The 27403-nt window shown below is 35.0% G+C and overlaps 1 protein-coding gene across 1 annotated transcript in view; it reads left to right on the forward strand.

The window, feature by feature from the left end:
- ALDH1A1 (aldehyde dehydrogenase 1 family member A1) overlaps positions 1–21739 on the forward strand; it is a 33493-nt gene extending 11754 nt beyond the window's left edge. Inside the window, exons 3-13 of the mRNA XM_031608767.2 lie at positions 875–1015; positions 4223–4352; positions 5405–5466; positions 7355–7483; positions 8962–9075; positions 10717–10819; positions 11339–11523; positions 14639–14803; positions 16698–16855; positions 18838–18912; positions 21122–21739. Of these exons, the coding sequence (XP_031464627.1) occupies positions 875–1015; positions 4223–4352; positions 5405–5466; positions 7355–7483; positions 8962–9075; positions 10717–10819; positions 11339–11523; positions 14639–14803; positions 16698–16855; positions 18838–18912; positions 21122–21194 (1335 nt within the window). The 3' untranslated portion in view covers positions 21195–21739. The remainder of the gene's footprint in view (positions 1–874; positions 1016–4222; positions 4353–5404; positions 5467–7354; positions 7484–8961; positions 9076–10716; positions 10820–11338; positions 11524–14638; positions 14804–16697; positions 16856–18837; positions 18913–21121) is intronic.
- The last annotated feature ends 5664 nt before the right edge of the window (positions 21740–27403 follow it).

Genomic DNA, 27403 nt, shown 5'->3' on the forward strand with positions numbered 1-27403 from the left:
TCCTATAGTATGCCTTCATTTTGGTTGTTGTTTTTCTTGGAAAAAGTTTTATAAGATTTATGAACTGTGGAAATATTCCAAGTAATGAAAGCTATTTCTCAAGATATTTCTTTTTTATTATTTTATATACATGTATATTCTGAAACACATTTGCACACAAAAGAGTTTCATAAAATTTGTGGTGTATTTTCTCACAGCAATGAAAGACAAGTGATAAATAATACATTACCTTATAAAAAACATTCATGAGTTGACAAATTAGCTTGCTTAATGCTGAGACACTGCCTAGAATACAGAGTGCTCAAGCTTAGCATTCTAAACCTGATGAATTAGTCCTTTGTTATTATAATATTAAGTAAAAATGTCTCTTAAAACTTTCATAAACAAATGCATTTGTTTGTTTTCCTCTATAGTAAATTTGTGTTCATCTTACAAAACATTTTAAGGAACAGATTTTTCTAACCTGGTATTCACTACACCCCCAGATATTTTTAGATAGTGTTGAGTATCTAAAACTTTAACTGACAGATTTTGGCATCTCTTTCTATATAAAAAGATAAAATTTCATTAGTATTGTAATTTGTGTATGAATCCCTAATCAGAGATACTAAAAAATGTCTGAATGTTTGTAAATAGAGTTCCTTAGTATGGTTGGTTTTTTTGTTTGTTTGTTTTTTTAATTTAGAAGCTTTGAAAATGCATCTGTTTCTCATCGAACTTCACATTGCTGAAACAATAATAAAAGTGTTTAAAAGGAAATAACATATCTAAAATTAATATACTAATTCTGATAAGATCAAGATGCAAAGCACCTTGCATGTTTAGAAACCAGCATGAATGACACATTTAAAAAGTTTTTCTGTTTTTCTTACAGGCAGATATAGATAAGGCTGTTAAAGCAGCTAGAAAAGCTTTTGAGCTTGGATCACCCTGGCGTACCATGGATGCTTCAGAACGAGGAAGACTCTTGAATAAACTAGCTGATTTAGTTGAAAGAGATCGACTGACATTAGCTGTGAGTATAATATGTGAAAAAAAAGGGTAAATAAGCCAATGTTTGAAATTTTAAAGGAAGATATAAACAGAACACACTAAACCTTTGGGAATTTGGGCTGTCCCAATAATTTTTTACTCTGTGTTCTGAATGGACCATATAAACTGACTGGTGTTCAGGTCTATTTATACTCCAAATCCACAAAGTTCTTCAGTATTTAATTAGCTTCAAGGTAATACTTAAGACTACAATCCATGGAGTTTCAGTAGTTGAATCTTAAGGAATTAACATAGACCCCATGCTCAACACTTTTCTAAACCAAAGCCTGAATCAAGGCCTAACCTCAAAGTTTACAAGTAGGGCAGGTTAGAACTTGAAGAAATTTTAAATTTTATGGGTACGTATTTTGTTATCATTAACTCCGGTTTGCAAATAGCAATCAGTGAAAAACCTTAAATAGAACCAAAAAAACACAATAAGTTATGTGGTATTAGGAAGAACATGGGTGATGGATGATGATTTCTTGTGCTTAGTAACTTCTGCTTGTTGGCCATATTTCTGCTCATCTGCAGACACTTAAGCATTATCACTGTCTACTAGTTCTGTACTAATGCAAGAAAAATCTTTTAAAATAGAGGTGTGCTAATTATTTGATAAGTGTGGTATCCTACACTTGTTTTAAACCTCGTGTTTTGATGTTACCATGAAGATGCTCTCTCCAAGTTTAAACACAGACTGGGCTGAAAGTCTAAGCACGTTAAGTGTTTATATTGTCCTCAAGATAGAGCATCAGGAACATCCAGCACTCAGGATCATTACTCAGACTGATCTAATCACCATTTTAAGTATTTAATCATTAGCTACAAACCAGAACAAGTTAATAAAATTCAAACCTCCAAAATATAAAAATATCTATTGGCCATTGTAGCATCTTATTATTCCTTTGTAGGAAGACACTTGCGTGTGTCCCAAGCAGATTTTTAAAAGACAAATGAAAAATTCATAAGAGCTGTGGCTATTTCCTTGAACTCTAAAGATTACAACTCTCAGATTTACACTTCTCTTCAGCAACACTCTTTCTTTAAACTAATCCTGTCATCATCTTGATATGGAGTGATAACCTTGAGAAAACTTGGGTAACTAGAATCTGTGTCCTTGATAGTGCTAAATTTATTGGAGCTGAGAGAGTAAATTTTAAGAGAGCTACATTTTTTAATAGGAATGGTATGGCCCCTTGTCAGTTCACTACCAGATAAAGTAGCATTTACTTCTTTGTTGTATAGCCTAAGGCATTACACATGCAAAGAGGATAGAGAAATAATCTTTTTTCCACAGGAAAGCCAGAGCATTTAGTTTTTGTTCCCACCAGCCATTTTTGTAGTATGAAAGCATAACTTTTCTTCCTCCCTAAGCTTCTATTTTGCTGACTTAGTTTTTATTTTCCACATATTTCTCACATTAATGACTACTTTTCCCTTTCAGATAAGGTGTACTTGAATAAAGTGTTTTCCAGACTATCAAAATGAAGAGTAAAGGAGCTAAGGAACTATGGGCCAATTAAATAATAAATTTAGAAATAAAATAATATTTCTAAGATATGATTAGTTCTTGAAACTTTTGTTTGAATATTTTATCCTGAGCATCCTAATAAGATTGTTCACAAAGCTGAAGGTTCCCTCCATGTTTGTACTAGGAAACTTGAGAAGAAAATGTATCAGCATCAGCATGTTGTCATTATTTAAGGACTTCACATGGTCTTTAGTAAAATATCGTAAAATTTAGGGCTATTAGAATGGCATACTCCCTAGACTTGATATCAGCTGTATTTAGTGTTAGTGTCCCTGAGGGATCATCAAATCACAAAGTTAATCAACTGAAAAATAATAGATGTTGAATTACTATTATTTTAATAGTTTAGAGCATATATTTTCCTAGCATGGAGATCCATGGAATGGACAGTTGGTCAGCCTTCAAATAAGACAAGTTTTTTCACACAATTGTTAGCTAGAAACAACAAAAAAAAAAGTAGTGCCTTCTCTATATTTATTTTTCATATTGATATGTTCTCCCTTGGGTTCCTAATGTCTCAAAACTTTCCTCTGCACATGAGGAGGATAAGTGTTTGTTTGGGGCTTGTATTCCATGCTTTGAGTATAATTTTTCATAAACAAGGCCTGTTCTGAAAGTAATGCTTCCTATTTTATTATATCCCACAACATTAGAGGTGAATTTTGGCGGCACGGCAGTAAAGATTAACCTTCCACCAATATTCAGGCAATTTCGTTGCCTTGCAATGGATGGCAGCTGAGGGGCAGTTTGTCAGATTGACATCTGACATGGAAGTGTGTGTGAAGCAAAGGTGTGGAAATGAATTCCTCCATGCAGCAAAAAAAATTGCATCTGATGAGTTTTGTTGACATTTGCTAAACATTTATGGAGACCAAACAGTGGATGCGAGCACAATGAGGCTGAACAAGGTGCATTTCATCAGTGGTGACAGTGACAGTGGGTCACCTTTACTGGTGGCATGCAGGCTGTTTTCCATTTCTAGTGAAAATGCACAGCTAATGGTGGTGACAATGCTGACAAACAGTGTATCATAGCTGACAATTTGCTCTATCAAACAGTATTACTGTGCTCTTCATATCTGTTGAATTTTCCGTGGAAATAAACAGGAGGTAACCTAGATAAATTGCCAGTCATGCATCCATTAAGCATGGACATATCCCTTAGTAATTAAAAAACAGAGGATTCTAAGTTAATGTGACAGATATTGCCAAGAAAGTACTGTCTATCTTGGTTGTCAATACCGATATGCTGAAAGGTCTGGTCACTCACATTGTTTGCATTAGTTAACCCACAGACTCCAAGCTGTAGATTTTTCCATCTACATTTGGAGAATACTTAGTATAAGCTATAATGTTTTATCTGATTTCAGATGGGAAAAAGTGTTGTTTTTTTTTTCAGAACATGTCACCATTTCAAATGTAAAATGATCCTGTCAACTGAATAGATCACTGAGAATAAAGTATCATTAAATTTCCTTGTTTGTAGATTAAAATTTGAGTTTTTCTTCTGGACGGAAATTAATCTTCTATGTACTAGTACATGTTAAAAACCTCTGAACTGAACAACCACTAGATGCTAACAAATGCTAAATGACAAAGTGCCTGTATTGGAAAGCTTATCAATGTTTGATATTAACTTTGTAATTGCTGTTGTCTACAGACAATGGAAGCTATTGATGGTGGTAAACTCTTTTCTACTGCCTACCTAATGGATTTAGGTGCCTGTATTAAAACAATTCGCTACTGTGCAGGCTGGGCTGATAAAATCCATGGTCGAACTGTTCCAATGGGTGAGTAGCTTTGAGATAACAAAAGCACAGAACTGAAGCAATGTAACCTGTAAAAATCTATATTTTTCTAGAAGCTGTTCAGTACCAATAAAAATTATTAATGGAATATATTTTAGACTGTTTTTAATATGCCTTATTTAACATCTATCATAATGCTAATTATAAGCATTCATTGTAGTTACTGGCATCGCTGTATCCTTTTTCTATATACAACTACAAAGTACATTTTAACGTCTAGGAATTTTTTAGTCTACATCTAGAAAGCCTCATTGGTACTTCTGCATAGCAATGGGTTGTTTATGCAATGGTACTGTAATGAAAGTCAAGTATTTGCGTATTAAAGCTAAGATTAGCAAAAGCAATAATATTTGTTTCAGTTATCAGATAGTTTATTAGGAACAGTACTAAGAGATAAGAATGAGGAAACTTTCCTTTGTTTTCCTGAATTTTCCTTCTATTTCCTCTCCCACTGAGCAGCTCTACAATAACATTTTTTCAAGCTGACTTCTCTCAGAAGGACAGGGAATGGTAATAAAGAAAGAATTAAGGAAAACTGTAGTGATAAATACTACCAAATTTTGGCATGATGTAGATCCCTATACCAGGCTTAATGGAACACATGCTTATTTGAATCAAAGAGAATTTATTTTACTTAATGGATTTCATTTAAGATCTAATATTAAAAAATAAAAAATCTGATATGTACCTAGGATTGCAAGTAGCTTTTAGAAAAGTATTTTTCAAAAAAAAAAAAAAAGAAAAATGTGAAAAGAGAAAAAAGAAACAAAGAATATTCATCGGTATGCTGTGCATACCACTTTGGGAAGAAGAGTTATCACTGCGAGAAGTCAGTCATAATGACAGCATCAAATGTTGGAGCTATGAAGAAAGCAGAGATTGAATCCAGATGTACTTCATGGTTGTTGTTGCACAGTTAAGGTTTTGAAAATATCATTTATGAGTAAAATTGAGTGTAAATTTATCTTCTTTTGATTTAACTGTTTCTCACAAAGGCTATAATTGAGTGTCTAATTTATTGCTTCTTCCTTCAGATGGAAACTTTTTCACATTTACAAGACATGAGCCTGTTGGTGTGTGTGGACAAATTATTCCTGTAAGTTGGAGTCATTTATTGAAAAAAACACAGATGTTCCTGTTGTAAATGAACATTATGTTTTTGAACTTTTGTAGGTTGTGGATACATTACCGGTGAGAAACTTTCTGTTCCCAAAAGTAGAGACTATCTAGAGTATTCATTAGACTCAGGTGGAGTTTTGAAGAGTCAGTCTAATTAAGTCTTGGCTCTCTCCTCCCTGTATTATGGAGCACAGATCAATCTCAAAAGATTGAATTTGTTTGAATAACAGAATTGTGTTCTGTTGGAAAAGAAAGAATTGAAAATAAACTAGGTGGAGAGGGTAATATTTATAACCTAGAAGATATAAGGTCTTTGTGACCTGGAATATCTATTCTGTTTAGAATAGCATCTGAACTACTGCAATCTTTAGTTATGACCTAGTTACTTTCATGACAGTGCAAGCAACAGTGCGAAGAGTATGTTTAATGAGTGCCAAGCCAGAAGTTCCCAAGGTCTTTTTCAGTGTTTTTTGGATTTATTTATACTAAGTGAAGTTTCAGAAGACCTGAGCATCCAAAACACTGAGAAAATCAAACTCTTTGTTGAGGTTTATATAATTTAGATAGATAGCTGTGACAGTGATTGCATGCACTAGGCACACCTGATCCACCCATCTCTTTTCACACAAGCTAGGTTTGGAAGTCTGCTCTGACCTGCTTGACAGCTTACTAGATTCTAAAATAATCGGGTTGTCTGCCAGGCTTGTTTGGACATGTGAGTCCATTCCTGTTCCTGATGTCTTTCTGTTGACCTGGCAGATTTGCTGTACCTTTAGACCACTACATTGGTTTACATCTTTGGAAAACATCATTTGGATCCAGCTTCTTGCAGAGCTTGAAGAAGTTCTAGTTTATTTTGTAGGTCAGGTACAAGATATTTCATATAAAGCCGTCAAGATATGCTAAAGAACTAGACAAATTTCTATGTAAAATTGCAGTCTAGAATTATGGGCAGTTAGTACATATGCTAGCTTCCTATACAAAATGTTCAAGGACTTCTAAGTATATCTTTGTTTTCTCTGAATTGAAATTTAAAGCCAAGTTCAAGGTCTGTATGTAAACCAACCTTTGAGGACTATGTGAACACTGCAAAATACTTTTGTCTGTTCAGCATTTCCCTTCCACGCACTCAGTTATGCTTCAATAAGGAAGATTCAGAAAGCTTTGTAATCCCTTACTTTGAGTTATTTGTGCTCCTGTTATTTCTGGGGGTGGGGTGAGATTAAAGGAGATAACCAGAGAGATAAAGAACAGATGTATTTATACTTCTCCAACCATTTCCGAGATAATAGGTAACTGTTAACTGCCTTTTCCTCCACTTTCTCCTGTGTCTTTTCTGCTGAGTCTCACAGGCTCAATGCTTCCTAAGCTATTAGAATTATTTTCAAAGGGGCGGAGCCCTTTCACCCATCTTTTTTGTCCCTCACACTGCTGAATATGGAGTCCAGAGGAGTCAGCTGCTTTGCACTGCAGCTGAACTAAGAAAAATAGAGAGATGACGGTAAAACCACCACGAAAGAATGTAGGGACAGTATTATGCTTTATTACTTTGTCTCTCTTTGAAAACTGAATTGATGACAGACAATTCAAGACACAAGATAACAAACCTGCCAATTTATCATTAATCCAGCAGCTTTCTGCCAGGCTTTGTTAGAGGTGTACTTTTGTTATTTCCTGTCCCCCAAAATCACTGATCTTTGTATAACATGATTTGCTAGTTGCTTTCTCAAAATATCTTCACACTGAAAAGAGTTCAATAAAAGTTCCACCATTCAGTTGACAATTCACACTATAATTATAGAAAAAAGCAAAGATGTTTTGGTTATGTATTAGTAATCTGATACACATTCTCATCTGTATTTTAGTGGAACTTCCCATTGGTTATGTTTATCTGGAAGATCGCCCCTGCACTTTGTTGTGGAAACACGGTGGTTGTCAAACCAGCAGAACAAACACCTCTGAGTGCCCTTTACATGGGATCCTTAATTAAAGAGGTAAGTTGGTAACAGCATTGCTTTTTGCACTTCTCAGAAATGTAATAGAACACTGCAGCTGAAATGCCACAGAGGTAATGTAAGCTAGGCTGTCCTTTGCAAGTACTTCTCATTACATGTCTAGCCTTGTACTATGGAACTTACCCTACTGTGAACCAGTAAAGTAAATCCAGGGCAAAAGCATGCATATACACAGCTTCATACACACCTACAAACAGAGGTGTGTTGTTTTTTTTTTTTTTTTTTTTTTTTAAAAAAATACAATACTAATTTAGTAAACTGCATTCCATTCTTTGGCAAACATATTTGAACAGTGCCTTTCAAAGTCAAAAGTAAACATTAAGTCAGGAGCAGGGTATTTATAAGTGAGTGGCAAGGACTTTATTAGCATAGTTATCACAGAAAAGAGCCTGTTTGTACATCTAATTATTATTTTTTTTTTTAACTGAACAAACCTTTCTCCCACCTGGGTTTATAATTAACAGAGAGCTGTAAACCTGTGTTGCTTGACTGTTGCCAAACTTGTGAACTCTCTTCACACCGAAAATGGCAGAATACACTTTGTGCTCCTGAACACAAGGAGTGTTGTAGTTTATCCAGTGGCTCCAAAGTAACATTGGCTATTGTACTCAGCCCAGTAAACACCCAATGAAGTTAAATAGCTCAGCTATCTTGTTTCCCAATAAGATCAACAAATGTAATCTAAAATGTTTGAAGAGTTGGCATGGACTTCAATAATTGCTAGCTCAGTGACCTTGCAGCGTGTTGGCAATGACTTAGCACATTTTATTATTCTGCTTCAAAACTATGATTCAGCAAAGCACACGGGCTGTGGTTTGCTATTTCATGAAAACTAAATGAGTATTAAGAGTAAACTAAATTCTGCCATTGTTGTATCTCAAAGAAAATGCTCTTATAGTGGGGCAGGGGGATAACGTAAAAAAAAAGATCTAATATACCCTTTCTATTTTTCTTTAACAATAAATATTAGAAAGCTCATTTATGTGGAAAAGCAAGTTTACACAGAATGTAACTAAGGTCTGCCCTGAGCCTCATTAAGTATGTATATACTTAATTAGGAGCAGGTCCATAGAGGGACAACAAGTCTTGTGTAGGGCGTGGAGAGTATGCCCTATGAGGAGAGGCTGAAGGAACTGGGGCTGTTCAGTCTAGGGAAAAGGAGGTTGAGGGGAGACCTTATTGTTCTCTTCCAATATCTGAAAAGTGTTTACAACGAGAGTGGGGTTGGTCTCTTCTCACTGGTGACAGGAGACAGGACAAGGGGAAATGGCCTCAAGTTGTTGTGGTTTGGGTGGGTGAGTCATAGAAACAAACATAGCTGGGGCTCTAAGGCTGAAAACAATTGTACAACTAGGAAAAGGTGGCTTGAGAACTGAAAATGGATGTCAGATTATAGGAGACAGTCTCCTAGTCATTATCACTTCCCTGATTATATGGGGTTCTCTCTTCCAATTCAGGCAGGATTTCCACCTGGAGTTGTGAATATTGTGCCTGGTTTTGGACCCACCGCTGGAGCAGCAATTTCTCACCACATGGACATAGACAAAGTGTCCTTCACAGGCTCTACTGAGGTATTATAACGAATGCAAGAAAATATAAGCAGGAACTGTGCCCCACTGATTCCAAGTAATGATTTAATGTCTAACTTTTTTCTATGTGACTGTTTTAATTTTTTTTCTTTCTTTTGGCTCTTGGTTTGTTAAACAAAGTCTGTTTAATGATTTGTTGGTTACTATTAACTTTAAACGTATTTAAACAATGTATGGCAGGAAAACCATTCAAACAAAGGCACCTCATGACATACAATAGGTTCTAGTATATTAATGCTATTTTAAGGCTTGTCCTTTAAAGACAAAACATTTTTATAGATTTTTTCTTGTTTAGTTCTTAATAAAAATAAGTTCAAAAAATGTAAAAAACTGAAAGAAGCTGTCCTGTGTTGTCTTTAATAACATGATGGTAGGTATTTATTTCAGAAACCTACACACACTTAGGTGAGGTAATGGCATTTTTGTGTTTGTATGGATGATCACTGGGGTGGTCTTAGAAGTTTATTTGAATGTGTATCAGGTGAACAGTTGATAAGGAAGTCACTGTTAATTTTCCCTACCCTTTATTCCAAGAATAGTTATTGATATGACTGAAGATTTGTCCTTGCTGTCACTATAAAACTTTATTCTTACTTGAGTACTTTGCATTATCTATCTGTATAGATACTTCATGGAAGTATTGCCAATTGGTCTTTTAACTTCTTAGATGTACATTCCAAAGATAAATATCACTGCCTCATATCAGCAGTCAGTACACACTGAGAAAACTCAGAAACCTTGACCACAAAAGCTATGGGAAACAAGAAGAACCCCAAAGCAAAGAGATCTGAGAAACATTCCACGGATGTTCCCAGTTGTAACAACTACAATTCCTAGTGCCCAGTATACCTTCAAAGTAAAGTGGACAGTGGAACTTGTTTCCAGACTTTCGTTCCTGTCATTTACTTCTGACAGTGTAATTCAGCAGGAAGAAATGGTGTTCCCAAAGTCAGGAACAACGTCACAGCACGGACGTTATCTGGTGACTACTACACACTAGCAGTTATAGGCCAAAGCTGCAAGTTCTACAAGCACATTTTACCTCTAAATTTTCCCTGCTATTTTTTCATATTATATAATTTCCTTTATTTATGCCTTCAATTGAAAGAATCAGCACAGGGGCTCTGTGTAGCCATGCCCATTTCCTCTTCTTTCTGGTCTCCTTATTTTTGATAAAGGAGAAACTACTATGAGTAAGATTTGGCACTGAGGAGATCTACATCTTCTTTCATACAAGTCATCTGTCCCATAAATGAAAAAGGGGGAAATCATTTTATTAAGAGCCTGGCAAAGTACAAAATAGAACCTATTTCAGATTACAAGTGCAAGCCATTAGGGTGTTGGTACCAAAAAAAATTGCCATTTATTTTTGACAGCTAACATTAACATTTCCAGGGAAAATAGGTTCTACAAAGCTGGCCTATTATTGATTTCTAGACTGAAAGTCACCCACATATTGACTCTCCACTTCCAATTCTAGTTTCTCATTTTTTCTTCTTATTTTTATTTTTGCAATTAATTATGTATGCAGCCACTGAGTGTACAATTATGAACTGTGATTACGATTTCTGAATGTTGCTGGATCATATTATTCTAAAGTGACATCCTTTTTCTAACTTTTAGGTTGGCAAACTGATCAAGGAAGCAGCAGGGAAGACCAATCTGAAGAGAGTTACACTGGAACTTGGAGGAAAAAGTCCTAACATTATATTTGCAGATGCAGATTGTTAGTAGAATTTTCCTTACATAACCTGGTCGCTTCTCATTTTTTAAAAAATTGAATGACTCATATCTGCTTAAAGAAGAATTTTTGTGTGCTTTTGTTTGTTTCTGGTAATGCTGTCTTTTCAAAGTAGATTGTCACTAGCAGTTGCTGGACGTTTGGCTGAACTGAAATATCTGATAGTCTGCCAACACTTACTTATTATAACTATGATTCTAATGCAAAAAGAATTCAGAATCAAAACCCAACAGATGGTTTATCATCATCCTAGTGGACTTTTCATGGTAATGCTGAATCAATATTTGACATAAAAACGGTTGAATGTGTTTTTTTTCAGAATACTGTGCTGCTATGTGTAAGAATAGCATGGGTCACTGAGAAAATGAATGAGTTCTTATACTTTAAATGATCATGGAAATAAAAAGTGGTAAAAAGAGAAATGAGATGACATAGCAAGTCTACAAATAGTTCATGAGGTGGCCACACAAATTCATGACTGATGAACTCTGTATTTCTTTGCAGTGGATGAAGCTGTGGAATTTGCACACGTTGGTCTGTTCTACCACCAAGGACAGTGTTGTATAGCAGGATCCAGAATTTTTGTGGAAGAGCCTATTTATGATGAGTTTGTTCGCCGGAGCATAGAACGAGCAAAGAAGTACACTCTTGGGGATCCTCTGTCGCCTGGGGTACAGCAAGGCCCTCAAGTGAGTAATATATGTCTCTCATTTAATTTTGGCAGAACATCCCACTTTAATGTACTCCTAAATCTGCTCTTGTATTAGCGTTAAAACTGAGAACCGCTGACTAGTGACTAGACTGAGAATCAGGAAGAAAAACTGGAGAGAGGATTGTTTGCATTACCATCAGAGAACTAGTAAGACAGGAGTATGATTTCGTACCCATATTAGAGTGCTAGCATTATATTCAATTGGTGCCTCAGTAAATGACTAACTTGAGGAAATTAAAGCTGAGAGCATTTCCTACTCTTTTCCAAGATGCTAGGTCTTTGTTATACTGATCTCAATTTTAGAATAGCACAAAATTAAAAATCAACATTTTTCCTTTTGGTGTTAAAAGATTATCCGACAGATTCCCCATTAAATGAAGGGGGGAAATGCATTATTAAAAACCATTGTTATCATAGTACTTTGGATTCTGTGGATTCTGTTGGTCACATTAGAATACTGCTAAATTCATTTTCACCCCAAGTCTTATAGCCATATTAGTTTGTACTATAGGATATTCTCTTTCTTGACAGTGCAAATTAAATAAGTTTGGTCATCACAAAACAGAAACAAAGCAGAAGATTGAAACAAAGGAAGTCCCATACATTTGATAAGGTTATATATTGTTCATCGATTTTCACAGTCATTTTATATAATCAGAAAATGAAATAAATTGGAAAATTGCATTCTAAGACATAAAAGCTTTGGAGAATGCAAAAACTGTAAAAACCAGTATTTTCGTATTCTGCAATGTGTCTAGCTAATGAACTAATATATTAAGCTAAATCTAAATGTCAGAAGACAGGAAATTTCTAACAAGGAAACTTCAGGAATTCAGATGTGCATCTGTCTGTTATCTGTTTGTTGTACAGCTAACAGAGCTAATAAGGATCAAGTTTAATATGATTGTGCATTTACTGAGTTTGAAATTCATAGGTATAGATTTAAATGTGAAGAAGCAGACAGTTAAATATTTGAAAAAAAGGATTTAGTGCATACATTTGCCTTTCTTGATCTCCTTTTTTCTCTTAGCAAGCTTTAGTAGAAATCTAAAGATTTTCATGGGTTAGCAAAGTTTCTCCTGCTAAAATTGTAAAATCTTGTTTTATCTATGTTGTTCTTATAGTCCCACATTAATGGAAAAAATACAGCAAAGCTGTTTAAATTAATTTATTTTGTGGTAGTTGCTTTAAATATCTGTTTGTCTTACATTCCATGCTATTCTTTGCCTAATTCTCTTTCAAAATGTAAACTGATTCACTGTGTTCCTGTGTCATGTAGCTTCATTAAAAGCCAAATTTTTCCACCAGTTCATAGGCTCTCTGGGAGAGCACCTCCCTCAGGCCACAAGTTTGGGTAGTGCTTTGCACAGCAGGCATGAAAGAAAATACAAAAGCCTTGCTGAAATGTAAAATAACATATATATGATAATTCACAGATTATTAAGAAAAATTATGATGATAACAATAACAAAGAAATGACTGAAAAAAACTTGAGCTGTATCATCTAAACATTTTCTCTTTGTGATGTTTATGCACAAGAGATATTTGGCCACCAGGGTAGCAGAAACTTTATGTCTTCAGTGTGCACTAAGGCAATTGTTTGAAAGTATAATGACAAGGGGAGCACATGGAACTAAAAATCACCTCCTTATAAATATCCCCAGAAATAAATATCCCTAAAATTATAAGCTTTTATCACAGTGCTAGTTGAATAACTGTTTAGTCTAATATACATACAGGAATCTCCCAAACCTTTTAAAATGCTGTGTTGTTCTATGACTGAAATAGTAATATTTGTTGTTTAAGTGAAATGACACCTTTTTTATTGCATGAGTAAGAGAATAAAATATATGTCTACTTCACTGAATGATGAGTATGAACACAGAAAAGAATTTCTGTGCAAGAGTCCCCCTAGAAGTAATTTTAGTGTCTTCATTAGCTAGTTAATGAAAAGTTGAACTCTGACAGATTGAAGAGTCATGAAATTGTTAAAAAAAAAATCTTTTTCTCTGGTTGCCCAGAGAGGTAATGGAAACTCTATTCCTGGAGATACTCAAGGCCAGGCTGGACCAGGCTCTGAGTAACCCGATTTTACTGTGGATGTCCCTGTTCATTGCAGGGGAGCTACACTGTATGACCCTTAAAAGTCCCTTCCAACTCTTAAGGATTCCATGACACTAAAACTTTAAGTTAAAAAAAAAAAAAAAGAGGGTGTTATATTGTATGCCTCCACCGAATAGGCCTTACCATTGAATTTTTCTTGAAATAAATGCTACTTTGTAGATAATTTCTCCAATGTATGAAGTGCTGATTAGTAGATTTGAAGAGGGAAGAAGACAAAGGCAAATGTGAGCTCTTTCTTGTCCTGTTCACAATATTTGCTTTTATCTCTTTTGTAGCTAAAAAACTGGAAGAGGTTAGAGAAATATAAACCCTTATTGTACCGCCATCATAAACTCCCTTTCCAGTTGAAGACACTGCAGTCTGCTCTACCACAAAGCCAAACTGTAATGTGTTTGGCATATGCTGTCTTTCTTGGTGAACTCAGGGAAGAAGGACAGAAGTTGGCTTCATCCAGTTAAAAAAAAAAAAAATCTGCAATCTGTGTTTCCCAACCCACAAAAGATAAGAGTCTTTATTCTACTAACAACTCAGAAGGACTTAAAAATAGCAGTGAATTTTGGTTATATTGTACCATTTCTTTTTAACATTCTTTAATGGTTTAGAAAAACAGCAGGGCCAATCTAGCAGTGAAGTACAGAAGAATCTTACAGGCTCATCAGGATGAATCATTTGGATGAATCATTTACAGCTGAGGAGAGTTCTGGAAAAAGTACCAGAATATGTTTATTTTATAGATTTCCTTTCATTTATATTGAAGATACACACACTATCAGTCCTTGTACAGCTGATTCCTTCAAGTGAAAATTTCTTATTACTGATTTATCTGAATAGTTTTTAGAAGTTATTGACAGGAGTGTTTGCCGGGCTCTCCAGATGTTCTTCTTCAACACATGCCATTGAACAAAGCTGGAACACTGATAAGATGTGAGTTAGACACTGTTTTCATCCCTGTATATCTTTTCACTTAGATTGATAAGGAGCAGTTTCAAAAGATCCTGGATCTAATTGAGAGTGGGAAAAAAGAAGGAGCCAAACTGGAATGTGGAGGAGGACCATGGGGAAACAAGGGTTACTTCATCCAGCCCACAGTTTTTTCTAATGTTACGGATGATATGCGCATCGCCAAAGAAGAGGTAAATACATTTTTGGCAGTCAATACTGGAGATTTTCTGTTTAAATGTGTGTACAAAATATCCATTCAGAAGGTCAAGTGACTATATAAAAATGTTCCAAGTTAATCTGTTGTTCCAGCCCGGTGTTTAAAGTCCTTTTCTTGGTTTCTTATGTCCCTTTCACCAGTCCATTAGAGGTCAATGAGGGGAGTATGAGGCTGGCCTGCCAGCAAAGGCACCACCTTAAGCTGATAAGAGATAAGAAATGTTAAGGCTGGGTCTGTTAATTACATCACCTCATACTGCCCATGTCTCACATATCAGCTATGGTAACTGTAACAGAGAAACAAACTTTGAAAACATAACTTGTGAACTCTGCGCTCCCTAAGGAGCAGCTCAAGTTGCAGTTTTGACACAATAGGCACCAAACAGCTATTTTGCAATAAGTTGTGCTTCCACGAGCGTTTTGCTTGGTGGCAATTACAGAAAAGTTTTGCCTCTGCAGGGTTGCTTAACTTAAATTCCTTTGCAGAAGTACCCACGCAGTGTTGAAGGTCTTGTACTGAACCAGCTGAGGGGGCAGTGCTAGGTCAGCAATGATGAGCTGGAAGGAAAAGGGTTATGAGTGCAGAGCTGTTCTGTGAGCACAGACTCAAAGTAAAGTTATGACCTCTTCATTCTCTGTGTTGTTTTGTTTTGTTTTCGTTTGTCTGGATTAATAACTGGTGCAATTACTGTCTGTTATATTTCTTCATGCCAGAAAGCTTCTTCAAAATTGTAAGACATCTAGGAGTTACTTTTTTTTGCTAGCAAGACTGCTAATGCATTCTGCTGCTCATACCTAGTATGTTTAGCAAAATTAAAAAGGCTAAGTTAAAATGAGCACCAGAGAACTGAATGCTAATTGCAAAGATGAGAAAAACCAGATAAAGTTGCCCAAAAAGTAATTTGAAGTGTTTCTTCTGATCTGTAAAACAGGAGCCATCACAGATATGTTTCCTCACAGGTTTATTTCTTGCCCTTAGTTCAGCAGAGCAGTAAGAACTTCTCACAATATTTTGAATCTATTGAGTAACAAAACCCCAGAGAACAAAGGCAATTTAAAGAATGCTTGGATTTTAAATCTCAGGCTTGCACACTGAAGAAATGTTCACTCTTTCTGTAATCAGTTTAAATAATTCCTTGCAACACCAATTAGAAACTGGGAGTAAATATTTTCCAACAAAATCAGGTGGAAGTCTCATAAATGATGGGGACAGAAGTAATGAGATGCAATAATGCCCCCCTGCCCTACACAGTTTTAGCATGAAGTAGTAGGTAATTTCATATACAGCCACAAACATAGAGAGATAGCAGTGAGAAAGAGAAGTCTAATAGAATATTTTCTCATATAGAACCCAGAAAGGGAGCAGAATAAATATGCTTGGTGTGCATGTTTCATTGTGCCGGTATCTGCAGAAATGAAAAACTAATTAAAAGTTTAGGAGAGAGATATGTTGAATATCTTTTTCACCTTGGAGTTTCCTGAAGAAATATCAGTTGGCTAGTCACCAGTATAGACCTTTAACATACCATAACTCGATGTTACATACCTGTTATGCTAGGCATCTCTTCATCTTATTTATTTATTTATTTTCATTGTGTATTTTTTCTTATTTATCGCTTTATTCATTTTTTTCTTTTTTCTTTTTACAAGAGGCCAGGTTGGTTTGCTTCATACTATAAAAATATTACCTCCACGTTAATTTATTTTGGAGGTTTACTACCTCCATTTTAGAACTCCAGCATGTATAACCTTGGCTGAATGAATATAGGAACAAGACTGTCTGAAAGAAACATTTTTTATCATGTATAAATTGTTTGTGATAATGAGATACACTAGTCCACTTCATGTATTTCTATGTGTCTAAAACAGATATTTGGACCTGTTCAACAAATCATGAAATTTAAAACTATAGATGAAGTTATCAAGAGGGCAAATAACACTACCTATGGCTTAGCAGCAGCAGTTTTTACCAAAGACATTGATAAAGCACTGACGTTTGCAGCTGCTCTTCAGGCTGGGACAGTGTGGTAAGTCATAACTCCTTTAAATCTCCCCTCAGAAATGCAGAAAACCAGAAAACTGCTTTTGATGGTACACTACTGTATTTCAACCCTTACTTGTCCATACCTACTGAGATATTAGATAAATACTTCTTGTTCTTCACAAAATTGCCCTGTAAACTTAGTCTGAAAAAATTAAACATAAACTTACTAAAAGTGAAAGGAAACAAAAGGAAAAGCAGTAAAGACACTGGTTTCTTTTTTATTCAGGATTTGGGGTAATCCAATGCATACTTAATTTGCAGGGATTATTTTCTGTAATGTGCAAATAAATCCATTACTTGAAGTTGCTTGACCATTAATCTGTGCAGAAAATCTTCCTGTGAAGGAAAAGATTGATATAACGTGATTCAAAAAAGTATAAGAATCAGAAGGGATGGAAGAAGCAGGGTCTGTGGTGATAGAACAAGGGGAAATGGCTTCAAGATTAAAGAGGGTAGATTTATGTTGGATAGAAGGAAAAAGTCTTTTACAGAGAGGGTGGTGAGGCACTGGAACAGCTTGCCTAGGACGTGGCTGATACCCTATCCCTGAAGACTTTCAAGACAAGCTTGGATCTGGCCCTGGGCAACCTGATCTAGCTGTGGGTGTCCCTGTTTATTGCAGCGCAGCTGGACTAGATGGCCTTTAAAGATCCATCCTTCCAACTCTATGGATTCTATGATTCTATAATTCTAAGAACTGTTATAAGTAGGGAGGAAAAGATGCTAAGGGGATCCATAAGGCAGAAAAAAATTGTCATGTAGAAATGGAAAAGAAAAAGGCAACCTACACGGAATTAAAATGACAAAAGCTGGGAGAAGCAAAAGTGGAAACCTGAAGGAACATCAGACTATATAATGACTGACAAAGAGTCCCACATTTTCCTATCAGAAAGTGAATAATTAATTTCACTTGAACTCAAAACGCGTGTACTTACTGTTTTTTACCTTAAAGGACTTGCCATGAGTACAAATTTCTGCTGATGTCCTGTGACCTAAAAACATATATTTTATAAAAGCTAACAAGTTTGACCTAAAAGGTAATATTCCTTCAAAAGGATGAAAGGTTAAAACAAAAGTAAAATATTTGTTATTCACTCTTCTGCAATTGTTGATCTGTCTAGGAATCCTTAACAATGAAAAGAATCTTTTTATTGAGTTACAAAATACGCTAGTGGAAAGGAACCCACCAGGATCATAGAGCCCAAATCTGGGCTTTCACAGGACTACTCAAAATTAAACTCTATGTCTGAGAGCATTATCCAAATGCCACTTGAACTCTAGCAGGTTTGGCTACTGCCCCCGTGAGTCTGCTCCAGTGCCCAACCACCCTCTTGGTAAAGAACCTTTTCCTAATATCCAGTCCTTTTCCTAATAAACGATTAGACTGGCAGTGGAAAAAATATAAGATGTGAAAATAGAGAACATCTGATTTGACAATGTTGAAAAATAGAAATTTCTTCTCAGCTATGGAGTACAATGCGTATGCTGTCCAAACTCTTGTTAGTACAAATTCCCATTCCATCCTTATGCATTGTATCCTTGTATTTTGTTTTCAGCCACAGTATGGTGGTTGAAAACAAAATACTGTTCTTATCAGTGTTGAAACACTGATAAGAACCAAAAAAAAGTTTCCTAAACAAATTTTAAAGTCACCTGAATTTACCTATTGGAAGCATACATGCAGAAGAATTATCTGTGCTTAGTCTTTGGATTGAGAGCTGATTCATTAATTAGGAAGGAGATTCCTTGTTACTATCAGAAAAAAGATGTGACTTTCACTCAGCTTGAAGACCTTTGATCAATATGCTACTTCGTCACAGTAGCATATTTCTTGCAAATGCATTACTCATATGTATTTTACAAATACCACCATAGACATATTATAGTTGATGGCACAATGCTGACTTGTCAGAAGTGAGAAAGGTTGTTTCATACTTTCTAAAGTCCTTTTTTTTATTTTCCCAGGGTTAATTGTTATAGTGCATTGTCAGCTCAGTGTCCTTTTGGAGGATTTAAGATGTCAGGAAATGGAAGAGAACTGTAAGTAAACAACTTTAATACTGTAGATTCGTAGGAAATAGAAAATGAAATTCCAAATTCCAACTGTTAACATTCACGGCTAGGATGACCAACTTGAGATTTTGTCAACTACTCTGTGTAATATTCAGAAATCTCACGTTGCCAGGCATAATGTCAAGCAAAGAATTCCTTTATAAAGCCAATTTTCACAATAATCGCTTGAAGAAGTTTGCAGTCTATTAATATGAAAAACTGATCATTGTGTTTATGGTGTACAGTTTTTGCATATATATTGAAAGTGTCATTCATATGCATATATGTACACAGAAGTCATGCATAGTTTATGAAATCCCCTGTAAGTGTCCCTTTTTTAACAATGCAAGACATTTTAAAATCCTTGAATTTACTATCCAACTTGATCAAATGTATTGTAAAGTATAACTGTAATAGTTGCAATAGTCTTGTCTTTTCCCAGAGAAGTGGGAAAAGAAGTGAAACAGTTTATAGAAATGAAAAGCTAACCTAATTGTTTCAGACTTAAGATTTAATCTAGTTTCAGTTTGAATCATGTCTTCTTTTATCTCCATTCATTCTGATATTCACACTAGCATTTGATTCATATAATGTGCTATACAATTAAAGATATAATATCCTACACTTTTCCTACATTATAGCATTTTGCTTTTGGACTTCTTGGAACATAAATCACAGCAGCCTTTTGTTAAGAAAGGCAAAAGAAAGGCATCAGATTTTTTTTATTATTTAAAAGAGATAAAATCTAGGATTTTTATGCTTCCTTATTATTGGATTCAATATGCTCCTGATAGCAAATAATGTGCCAATGGCTTCAAATAGAAGAGATTTATATAAATGCTGAGAGAATCAGGAAATGTCAAAATGAAAACAAAATAAATAAATAAATAAAACACAAAAAAAAAACCACACCACATCTGGACCATTGCTAACACATACTGTTTTGCACTTGACTGCCAAAAATTGGTAAATCTTCACTTCTGAATTATAGACCTTTGTAGAATTATTTTGAAGATTTATTTGCTGTGGAAAAAAAAAAAAAAAAAAAAAAAAACAGGAAATCAATAATATATTATCACAGAGGTGCACTACTGCGCATTTTGAAGGAGTTCAGCTTTTGTGCAAGTGAAGTTTTTCTTAATGCTTGGTCCAAAATTGCAACTAGTACTCTTATAAAAAAAAAATGTTTCTACTGAAGAGCAAGGAATAGTGAGGGAACGAATAAGCACCAGATAAAGGTCTGCCATGGAAAAAAAAAAAAAAAGAACGAAATAAAAAAACAAAAGCTATGTAAGCAGGTGGGAATCAGTTGTAGGAGTGGCAGAAATATATGTTAAAAAATTGCACTGAATGAAGTCAGTGTGTCAAACCATCAGTTTCCTGGAATCCCTCAATAAAATCCCTATACAGTTCTTGGAATTTTAACACTATTATGAAGTAAACTACTAAATGTCACGTATTAACAAAATACATCATCAAAACAGTAAGAAAATTGGGCTTCATCTTACCACAGCAGAGTCCAGAGTCCAGATTTCTGCTTTGTGTACATAAGTATCTAGATTTTTCTGGGAATTGAATAGCCTTGCATCACAGAAACTTTTTGTTCTAAAAACCGGTCAAGTTATATCTAAATACCTTTTCTGCATCAAATGCCAACCAGCTAGACACATAAGTAAGCTTCATCTTGTCATGTAAAATTTAAAGGTGGAATCATGTTAAGAATATCACACTAAGATTAAGTATTTTTCAGAGTCTCAGAGATTTCACAGAGGATTAATTATTGCTCCAATTTACTTGAGATTAAGCTTCTATTTATTAGACTCTGGAAAAGACTCTTGACAGCAGAGGAAGGCTTTGGCAAAAGACGTGTTGTGTGTGCTTGCAAAGACCTAACTCATGCCTGATTTGTTACACAGAAACTCAGTTTAGAAATGCTCTACTCTGATTGAATGCCATTCTTTTGCACAGAAATGAAACCACTCTCTTTCTCACTTTTTCCAGGAAACAATTATTACAGCTTTTCAAAAGGCATCCAAAAGCAGTTCAACTGCACAGATGTTTTACAGATATGCCTATTAACCCTGTTACCCATCTGCCCAACTGAACAGCACCACTAAAAATATAATCAAGGACATAACTTGTATAAAAAGTATTAACCTATTAACTTTTGTATTGCTCTTTGTTTTCTTCTGTCTAGGGGAGAATATGGCCTTCAAGAATACACTGAAGTTAAGACTGTCACAATCAAGATTCCACAGAAGAACTCGTAATTCTTCTTGATGTGCAGAATTTAGCTTCTTCAAAATGAACCTGAAAAAGCTATTTGAATTCTGAAATGCTTTGTGTCCTGCATTATTCATTAACCTTTTTGCTTTCTGATTGTAAAAGAAAAGCTTGCTTACATTAACAATATATATAATAAAGTAGAAAATTTAATGTAATTAACTGAGAAAGGGAAAAATTAATGTTTGGAAAATGACTAACTCCTTTGAAATGTGTGTTAAGAATTATTTTTATTTTCAGTGGAAGTTCTTCATAGTGTTATGGAAATGGTCCTTTTACTTTATATCTTGCAGGTACTGTTAGAAGTTATGTGGTCTTGTAAATGTTAGATGGCAAGCTGTCTTTTCTTTGTGGCCTTAACAAAAGCACTTATGAGTAACTAGCAGGTGGATACTATTTTGTGTCTTTCAAAAATAATAGACTTCTTCTAGATAACTTTCTACAACTGCTGAATTCTTTCATCATACTGAGTACTACGCAAATGTAATCTGGATACTATTAAAGAATGATAAAATCCTCCTTCAAAAATTAATACCCTTTTCTTTGGTCTTTTATATTGCACTGGCTTACTACTGGGCATTATATAGGACATATTTTACATCCTTTAAGATGCACTACTGTTTCAGTGGTATGTTGAGGTCATTGGAAATACATCATCTTGTCTTTATAGACACTAAACTCCCTAAATCTTTGAGTGTCATAAATGGAAAGATATGAATATACAGAACACTGGCCCTTGCTAAGAGGCAGCATTTGGCTCTGAAGTGATAAACACATCAAAAATTCTTAACTGACAACAAACGGGAAATAATGAGAGAAGGGCAGATGAGAGTTTCCTTTGTTTCACCAACTTAAACAATCCAAAGTGATCAAAATGTAACATCCAGTAATAACGTTAGTTGGTCAGTTTTGCAAAAATCCTGAGTCAGAGAAGTGTGTCATTTTTTATATTGCGTGTGTGTGTGTGTGAGAGAGAGAGAGAGAGAGAGAGAAAGAGAGAGAGAGAGAAGGAGAGAAAGAGAGAGGAAACAAAACCAAAGACTGCTATTCAGCAGAGGTGAAACTCCCAACATTTTCATCAGAACCAAGTGTATCTTTTGGTTAATCTGATGATACACTGAAGTTGCTCCAAAGAGCTGCCAATGTAAAGAAGTACACCTTTTGGCATCTGATAAGTTTAAAGAATTCAGAATATCTGTGTTTGTCTAAAGTACTTGGGATATGATTGAGAAAGACACACCAAGGCCAGTTTACCCAACAGGAGAAAATCACTTCATGGTGCATCACAAAAATGTACCTGGAATTTCAGAAGTACAGTCCCATTTGTTTCACAACCACTTCGTTTCTAATGCAGAATCAAGGTCAGAAGTGGTTTTCTCTCTGTAATGTATGCACTGTTAGTACAAGTGAAATCTGTCTGTGAACAGACATACACACACACACAAAGCATAAATTTGTTTTACCAGTGAGTCCTTTCACAACTGAGAGTGTTCATAACTGTGCTTGCAATCATTAAATACTCCATTCTTTGCTGTCTTTGCATTATATATGCATATGTGTACAGTAAATTATGATCACCCAGTCTGGGCAGGGATAAATGATGACTAAAACTTTGCAAATATTGCACAGTAATCTTTGAGGCCCTTTCTTTCTGGGCTTAAATTACTATCACATTACACAACTGAAATTTACTAGGATGAAACATGAGAAAAGCAATAGTTGATCTCTACGCAAACACCGATCATAATGCTAGTAAAGTTCTGCTCAGCATTTCAAGAGAATGAAATTTAAAAAGAGAAGTGAACTTGCTGCACTTCCTTTTAAATATCCTGAAAGCTGACTTTTATAGTCAGTAGCAGTTACTAAATATACGGTTTTTATTTGGACTGAAACAGTGGGTTTTTTTTCAATATATCAGTGAATACCTGAGCAAAAAAAAAAAAAAAAAAAAAAAAAAAAAAAATCTGCAATAAAATCCCAATTGAATGGGATGATTTCATTCATGGATAAAAATTTCTAACTTTTAACACTACTGAATGCACTGCTTCAGCTTTCCTGAAAGGTTGACAAGAGACTGGCTTTTGCATACTTATTGGTAAGTTATCTCATTCTTACTACTTTACACAGTATGAAAAAACAAGTCATAGAAATCCAAGGTCCTTAAAGTCTTGCCATGGCAGAAGCATCCCCATCTTTGCAGTAATTTTTAAAGAGGAAAACTACTGAATGGCAACCATGAGATAGAAGGACTCTTAGGTTGATCAGTCAAAGCAATGAAACAATAAGAAATTCTCATTCTGTCTCAAGGAAGAAAATTAGTGATAATCCCTGCCTGCCAGATATCCATGTCTTAAGCAGACAAAAGAAGATATGGAAAAAATATTTAGAGCAAGAAAGGCATCTGGCTTGGATAAGAAGTGAAAATTCCCTGATGAAGGAGGTTTTAGGGAGGAATTTGAAAGATGTGAGATCTTGGCAAGCAAAAAGATTTGAGGGGAAAAGAGGAGGATATTCTGTCTGGAACACAAATAAAAGTCAAGAGTGCAGAAAAGTCAAGTGCAAGAAAAAATATGAAGAAAGAAATGGAACAATAGCAGAATTAGGAGTGCAAGAGTTAGAGCAAAGCTGAGGGTCGCCTTGAGGTTCTGTAAGATCTCACTATAATTTTGTAAGTGTTCATGTGAAGATCTTTAACAGACTAAGTGCCCCCACTCACCCTGCTCCCACTGCCACCATGTTTACTGTGAGATCATGTTTTCACTGCCTGATTCTTCTATTCTACTCATCCGAGTTTTCTTGGTGTTAAAATTGCCTTTCATTTATCCTTCTACTGAAAATTCATATTTAAAAAAATCCTTATTAGGAAAGGTACAATTTAAAATAAAGAAGCAAAGAAGTGTCTCCGAAAATTTGGGAATAATAGTTCCTTGTTAACTTGGTGGGAGGCCTCCCTGAGATTTTAGACTCTTCTCAAGGGCTGAATTATAACCTCTGCTACGCTGAGAGAAAAACAGTGGCTTGACAAATATACTGCTCTGGAAACAGAAGTTAAAGATCTGGAAGCACAACGTAAACTGACTCAGTCAAATAAAATGCTCTGTAGTCTTGTAGGAAGGAGATAAATCAACTGTTGCATGAAAAAAAATTGGATGGGTATATGGACCCAGTAAACATAATTGTGTATCGAGTGATTTGACTGTTGAAACTCTGACTTGTGAAATTTGGTCCAAGGGCAGTAACAATGATTAATAAACAGTATAATAAAGTGGCCACAGCCACTTCTGTATATTGCTAGTAGAGAATGAAGAAAGATTTGAGTTAGCCGAGGTGTTTGGTAAGTAAGTATTAACCAAAATACATGAAGGTTGCCCTGGATGGGAGCAGAATAGAAGTAGCAAACTCTTTCATGAAAAAAATTATTAGTATAAGAGGTATTGAGAATCAAATAATGGAGAAAGGAGAAGAAGGGAGAGCAACTGGAAAAGGATAGTTCTTTGCTGTTTGTTTTTGAATACATATACCTCACATCTCTTATTGTTCTATGTGGAGTATCACGTTACGACTAAGTAACGTCAAGCTTAATATGCTCTGTGTCAATTTGACAACTTCTGGCTAACTTTTCAATTAAACCACTGTAAGAGGACACCACACTCTCACTGTCGCTGCAGAAAAATTCCTTAACCACAAGTACTTCTGCCTTAGAATACTAAGAAATTTTGATAACATAGTATGAACCGTAAAGCTGAAATCTACCTGTAACAACCTAGGTGGCATGTTGATATGATCATACCTGCCAAATAGTGCAAAATATCAAGGCTTTAAGTATTAGTTCTTAGAAGATTGATGGTGACTCCAGATGCTACACTCTTTCTGAATAAAGCTTGTTATTAGAACATAGTGAACATGCTGAGGACTGAGCTGCACACACCATGTGGTGACAGTGAGAATGAGACTGGCAAAATTTGAGCAAGATCAGAGATTTATTGCCACTGGTAATTAAGAATGTCTGACAGGCAGGTAAGTGAACCAAGAGAGAACAATGTTATCCACAACAACCTCTATTAAAAAACCAAGAGATTCTTCATAAGAATGTGAAAGAAGAAATGTGCTAGTGAATATTGTCTTTGGATTATAATTAGATCTTGTGTACAGATAGATAGACAAAAACTATCAGACACTGACCATGAACATAGTACTAACACGTATGCTTAGTGGAGAGAAGTTTGTAACACTAAGAATCACTGACAGTGATTATCTGTTGTCTCAGTGCTTTTTAAAGCAGTGTTCTTAGTGTTTTATAAACAAATAAGATCTTATGAACTCCATTGTCTCCAGAAATCCTCAGAGAAGAGAATTAACACAAGTTATGTCACATAAATCTTCACTGGTAATCAAGAGAGCACTTATTTTTTGCACAATTTTGAGGCTTTCATTTAGTACCCTGGTCAAGGCTTAACTACAAGGAAAAATTGCCAGTGTTTGCATTTGGATATTGAAGGAACACAAGAAAATCAGAATCTGTCTACAGAGATTTCTTTACCAGAGGATAATGATGAATAAACACTCAATACAAATTACTCAGTATTTATATACTCATTATTCAACATTCTTTACCTGTTGTTTTCTCTATCTGGGGAATTTCAAGGGTAAATACTTCTTTCTAGGTATTAAGTCAAAATTGCCTCAAATAAAATGAAATACTTATTTCTGGATGTCCTGACCAATAATAATTTTGTGGTTTTTGGTTGGGATTCAGCTTGAAAGAGAAAGAAGACACAGACATTCGCTATTAATGCTGATGTGTTTGTAGGTATCTACAGGGGAAAAAAAAAAATAGGAAGAGAGAAAATGTTTCACAAGACCAAGTTAAACAACAGAACAACAAAGAACTACATAGAACTTTTGAGTGCAGTCTCTTCTATATGTCAGCTTCTGTTGCCTGTTGTCAGATGACTACAAATCAGGAGAGCCATCAAAGTTCAAACAGCAGTAGGAGGGTAGAGAGAGAAGCACTGTCAGCTCACATACCTGAATTCCATCCCATCAGAAAAACACATGTAGCTTCTTCATTAGTCTCTCACCAAATGTGCAAAGGGAAAAGCAGTTAGATTTCTCCTACTTCAGCCTCCTTTTCTTGATGCAACTCTTTTCCCATGCAATATGACTACTTTCTCTGTTAACACCACTGTAAAGGAGATGTTTACTATGAAATTAGCTTTCCAAATCGAATGCCATGAGAAATAACTTTAATAAGATTGAGAAATGCAGTACTAGAGTTATTTATGTGGAAAATTTGTGTGGTATTATACAAATGAGCAAAACAACCAGTCCTCTCTACAGACATAAAGAAACTTCAAAGTGTAACATACGGCATTTATATCTTGCATTCTGCTGATGTACAGTTGGGAAGGTTAGGGTATCTTATGATTTTCTCTAGACCTCAGCAAACAATCATAAGCAAACAACTGGTGACATTAATTATAAAGAGAGGTTAATCTGAAGGCAGTATCTTAGAAATCTAAACCTTATGATCAACAAAGTAAGGTGTCCTCTAGTTCTGTGTTACGCTCATAATATGTTCCCTCAGTTTGCATTGTGTCACTGTACTCCAGAGAATTCTCAATTACTTTTAACAAAAGGTAAAATGCCTATACATTACTCTATTCACTGTTACAAAATAGATCACAGAGTATAAGCCTCTATGTCAGCAACCACTTGTTAGTGCTTTCTTTACTATATGTGACGTACAAATCATCACTAAAGAAAGAGATTTTGCAAAACCTTTAGTGTATTATCTGTCACTTTTATCCATCTTTATGTCTGTATAGTCTGAATTGTTAACTTCTATTGGTTTATTCATGGCAAGTTTTATTCACTTACATATGTAAATTCATTGAGTGCAATTTTTTAACCTTATTTAGTCAAATTATAACTTTTTATAAGGTGTATTTATTGACATTTTTAGTACCTATCTTACTTTTTTCCTTCTTGTTTTCCAGATAAATATTTTGCTTATAAAATAATAATAATAACAATAACAATAACAATAACAATAATAATAATAATAATAATAAAATTAATAAAAATAAAAACCCTGTATTCAAGTATTAATCCAAAAATGAGCTTATGTGTAAGTCATTATGTTATGAAGTACATTTACATGTATAGAACACAACAGAAATTTATTTCATAATGG

This window comes from Phasianus colchicus, chromosome Z, assembly GCF_987193195.1.
Source record: "Phasianus colchicus chromosome Z, bPhaCol1.hap1.1, whole genome shotgun sequence".
Lineage (NCBI taxonomy): Eukaryota > Metazoa > Chordata > Aves > Galliformes > Phasianidae > Phasianus > Phasianus colchicus.